Raw genomic sequence first — 5,087 nt, 5'->3', positions numbered from 1 at the left:
CTAGCCACACCGGATGAGACCCTGCCTGGACGTTGAGCATCTTTTGCTGCTACGCGTAAATTGCTTCTGCAGTTGTTCTCTGAGACATGTTTATTGTGTGCGCTGTAGTTGGCTTTGCCGCGTGTCTAGGTTCGAGTCAGTATCTTGAAGTCTTTGTGGAGATGTCATTTGGGCCCACACGAGATAAAACTATCCCTGGTTAAGACGAATTGTCGGGCTCAGTCCGCATCTGAACCACCCTAGGACGAATACTCAAGTGGGTTCAATTGTTCCGTATCTACCGCCACCCTAGCGACTTAGGGTTCTCTAGGACTATTCACGATAACGCTACTCATCTTCGAGCTGTTGAGGTATAAAAGCCATTCATCCTCTGGAAATATGACTGAAGAGAAATGTTTGTTTTTTCTTCCTAATCGTCAGCTACATTCTTTCGTTCTTCATTACTCCTCCCTTATCATGCCTATTATATTTCCGCCATTGGCGGTGCTCCCGCAACTAACGCTCCACCCATCCGTGAATGCCGACCACCTCGACGTGGCCAAGATCGTCAACGATTGGCTGTTTTCCTTTACAGAGAAATTGTCCAGCGGCCAGCAAAGCAACATCTCAAGCCTCTTCCTCGAAAAAGAGTCGTGGTTTCGAGATTTCGTCTCTTTCTCGTGGGATTTCGCATCCCATAATGGCGCAGCGGCTATATGTGAGTACCTAGCCGGTTCGACGAGTGGATTTGCAGAGCCCAAAGCGGATCAGCCCGGCGCATTGCGACCGCAACTTGTGGAGATCGGTGGGTTGCAGTTCGTCCAGGCTGGGTTCAGCTTCAGAAATACTTTTGGTACCGGGAGGGGCGTTCTGAGATTGGCTAATGTGGAACCGGAGGAGTGGAAGGCTTGGACGGTGTTTACTGTGCTGGAGCGGTTAAACGGCCAAGATGAGCTGGAAGCAACGAGGGCAGAGAAAGCGGAAGCGCAGGCTGGTGCTTCTGGTTATGGAACTGAGCCGTCCAGCGTCCAAAGCGATGACGGTGGCCTGCAGGTTTTGGTTGTTGGTGCAGGTGAGCCATTTGAAACCAATTTCAAGTGGGTCGGAAGCAAAGCACTAACACCCCTCACAGGTCAGTGTGGACTCGCACTTGCCGCGCATTTGCAAAACCTAGGCCTCAACTATCTGGTCGTGGACAAATTTTCGCGTCCTGGGGACTCGTGGCGAGCCAGATATGACACCGTAAGATTACATACTCCCATCTATACGGACCACTATCCATTCCTGAAGTACCCAGCCAGCTGGCCGCGATATCTTGACCGGGCCCATGTTACAAAATGGATGGAGCACTATGAAGAGATCATGGGCCTCAACGTCAGGCACAGCACCCTTGCAAGTAATTTTCGTTACAATGAGACGTCACGGGTGTGGACAGTCGACCTCCAAAGCAAGGACTGTATACAGACTGTTCATGCTAAGCATGTCGTGCTTGCTACAGGGTTGCTGGGCGCAATCCCGAATCGCCCCACGTTCCCTGGGGAGGCTTCATTTAAAGGCCAGATCCTGCACACCTCGGCGCATAAATCGGCGGCGCTGATGCCGGAGGCCCTGAAGAAGAAGATCACAATCATTGGGTCTGGAACGAGTGCGCATGATATTGCTCAGGATTTCGTCAACCATGGGGCGGAGAATGTAACGATGGTGCAACGAGGCGCCATGTATGTTGTATCTCGGGATTCGATGGAGAGGATTCAATTACCGCTGTGGAACACTCCGGGGGTAAGCCTTGAGGATGCGGATCTTTTGAGCCACTCACTGCCAATAGCCGTTGCCCGGACTCTTAGTGTCGGAGAGTCGCAGATGATGTCGGCAAAAGACAAAGACATGTTAGATGCCCTGGAAAAAGCCGGAATGGCAGTTAAGAGGGGGGATGGAGACAGCCTTTTAGATTATCAGCTCATCAAGGGCGGACATTTCTACGCTGACCAGGGTGCATGCCAGATGATCATCGACGGGAGGATCAAGGTCCGGCAATGTGAGCAAGGCGTCCAGGGGTACTACGAAGACGGGGTAATCTTGGCCAATGGCACCAAGATCGAATCTGAGGTTGTTATACTGGCGACTGGTTTTGAGCTCAGTACTAAACTGATTGAACGCCTCATGGGCGAGGATGTTATGAACAAGGTGGCAAGAATATGCACCTTACACAACAGCCAGGAACGGATTGGGGTGCGTTTTATTGATTAAACTCTTATAAATCTTATGGTTGCAGCCGGCTAACGTTGCTTGTAGGTATGGAAACCGACTGGTGTACCGGGATTCTGGTACATGACCGGCAGCTTTATATGGTCGAGACAGTTCTCTGGCATCCTCGCGTTACAGATTGCTGCCATAGAACGGGGGATGAACACCGAGTACTACGAGTCGCGGTAGAGCGTATGATAGAAGTGATAGAAACTATGTATATGCAGATATTGCAGGCAATAGTGATTATCTGTCCTGCCTGTGCTAGACTAAAAAGGCTTCACGACTTGATTATCCCACGACACCGATATTAAAGTCCTAACGCTGTTTCCCTTCCGTAAAGTCATCGAAGTTTTCTTGAATCATTCCCTGCCGTGAAGGACAACCGGCTGAATGATAACTTTGACACAGTCAGCTGTAGACTTGTTAAACCCAACCCGCGAAATCCGCCCCGACCCTGCTATATGGTAACTCACATAGACCGTTCAGCGCACTCGAATCATCGAGCTCTGGGAGGTCGCCGGCCACCTCGCGATCAAGACGGAATACGTCAGGCCGAAGATTCTCAGGGATGATATCCAGTGCATCTTGCCATCCGCGTCTGCTGTTAACAGCAGGTGATTGTAGGAAGGTATGGATAGCTCGCTCGACAAATCCCCCGCTCCAGAACCCTCTCCGGGTTTTAGCATTGTTAGCGGGCTGTTCATGAGCGTAACCTGTCCGTCCCGATGCTAATGACGAGGTCTGGCCGTGTGCATCCGGGCCAGATGATCTCGCCCTCGCGAATAGCGGCCTGAGCGGACAATTGGCGCTGATACCCCCATCTTGAAATGTCCCAATATTTGGAAGATGCTTGGTTGTGAAATACCTGTGAGTTTGTTTTGCATCAATGAATGGTCTACTGGCTAGGCAGAATACTGAGTTCATACCATAGCGCGGCCACGCAGCATCATGCACTGTCTCATTATCAGCAATGTATATCTTGAGAGCTATCCAGGGCAAGAGCAGGAGGAGGAAGCAGCTGCTCTGTCTCTGTACATGATAAGTGTATTCTAACATATCTGCTCTTGCCTTCGCATCTCAGATAAAGAAACAGTCGCTGCGGGCTTGTCATGAGTACTTATACATCCCAAAGCTGTGGTTCTTCACCTGGTATCAATACTTTGTATGCTGATTGAGCATGTATGCGCCCTACTCCACGGTAATTCGAGAAGAGGCAGAGTGATCCATCCTCATCAACCTGACTAGCTGTTAGCGCCACGCGAATACCTGACAAGAGTGGCGGCGTGGTATCAAACAGCCGGCGCAGGGTACTGAAAGCCTCTTGGAGAGCGTCGTCAAGGACTTCCGAGTCATGGCGGCTGTCAGTCAGCCAACTTCTCAGAAAGTCCCATGACTGCCCGACAAGAGTGTGTACAAGTGGCCGAGTTCGGAATATCCGCCGCGCCAAGGTGATGAACCTTGCCCGGGCCTCGTCTACGCTCTCTCCACAGACAACCACGTCCGATAATATCAGCCCACCTTCAAGACGTCCGACGTTAAGCCAGCTGTCCAAACCTCTACATTGGAGCAATAGTCATTACGGGAGCACCTACCTGCACTGGTCCCTACATTGAGATCAAACGCCTCCCGCAAGCCTCCCACGCCGACAACCTGACTCTCTAGGGCTTTGAGGAAGCCTAGGGTAATGATCCCGCGGATACCGCCGCCGTCGAGAACAAGAATAGTGGGCCGTTTCGTTGGTGGGAGGAGTCGGACTGTCAATGAAAAGCACTTCAGACATAAAGGACAGCTGGTCATTTCAAAATGGTACTCTGCTCCCTGAGCGCGACCGCCAAATATGCAGGTACATGTGTCACAGATGGCGTGTCCACACGGCAAGACATGTTCAGGCGGGCGACAGAGGCAGAGTAGACAGATATGCATTGTCTTGACATCCGCCCACACCGACATGTCCTGGCGCAGGGAGTCTCGGCGAATTTGACCTGAAGGGACGGCTGATGACATCATACTTGAGACGAATATATCATGTTGAGCTGTCGGAGCATGGGTTCCTCCCCTGTCCTTGGGGTGCCCGGTCTGCACAGTCTTAGTCAGCATCTCATTAGTATTTAGCCTAGCTTCCTTGTGCATCCGCACCCCTGAATACCAGACTCCTTCATGCTTCCACATGAGCCTCATGTCACGTGCCACGTGATCTGTATGGCATGATGTTTGGTTTGGTTTGGTTTGGTTTTATTATTTGGGTTCACAGGTCGGCGTGGGTCAGGATTCTGCCATCAAATTCAGCCAGTTTCTGAACCACGCTGGCATCTGCAGTAAACCTGATTTCTGAACCACGTTCACCTCGCCCAGGTATAAGGCGCCATGCTTTTATTTGATTGGTTACCCACCAGTTGTATCCTCTCGTACCCAATATTCAGTCCAGTGTCTAGTAACTATACTGTCCAAGATGACAGACTCCGAGCCCCAAGACCGGATTATTCGCCTGGTTAATGACTTACCTATTATCAAGGTAAAGTTTACCTACTGTTCAGCTACTGTTCAGCTACTGTTTAGTATATATGTTGCATATACTAAACTTTTTACAGGATACAGAACCTACACCCTCTGATGCAGACTCTGATGTCTCTGATACCAAATCTCCAGCTTCTGAGCGCAGTCAAACCTCCGACTCTGAACTTCCAGACATCCCTCTACTTATGGGTCTTACATATAAGGAAATCAAGGCATACGGGCTGATAATATCAGCTAATAATAAGGCAAAAATCACTGTAGATGAGATTCAAGAGTATTTGATTATGCCTTCATATCCAGCTACAAAGGACTCTGGTAGTCTGAGGACCCGGGAATACTTTATTTTA

General features: G+C 50.2%; 2 protein-coding genes across 2 annotated transcripts, besides 1 other annotated feature; one reads left to right on the top strand and one right to left on the bottom strand.

Moving 5' to 3' along the window:
- Positions 1–5,087: part of a sequence feature (contig 1.172 1..523550(1)) that runs on past the window's edge.
- ANIA_09242 (flavin-containing monooxygenase) lies at positions 457–2,412 on the top strand (the record flags this gene model as incomplete). The annotated part of the gene is made up of 3 exons (XM_677419.1): positions 457–1,051; positions 1,112–2,208; positions 2,272–2,412. The coding sequence occupies 3 exons, from the start codon at positions 457–459 to the stop codon at positions 2,410–2,412; spliced, it is 1,833 nt and encodes a 610-aa protein (XP_682511.1).
- Positions 2,586–4,023, bottom strand: ANIA_09241 (uncharacterized protein; the record flags this gene model as incomplete). The annotated part of the gene is made up of 4 exons (XM_677418.1): positions 2,586–2,623; positions 2,700–3,255; positions 3,386–3,780; positions 3,819–4,023. The coding sequence occupies 4 exons, from the start codon at positions 4,021–4,023 to the stop codon at positions 2,586–2,588; spliced, it is 1,194 nt and encodes a 397-aa protein (XP_682510.1).

Source organism: Aspergillus nidulans, chromosome VIII (assembly GCF_000011425.1).
Source record: "Aspergillus nidulans FGSC A4 chromosome VIII".
NCBI lineage: Eukaryota > Fungi > Ascomycota > Eurotiomycetes > Eurotiales > Aspergillaceae > Aspergillus > Aspergillus nidulans.
This window is presented reverse-complemented; position numbering and strand designations above follow the sequence as displayed.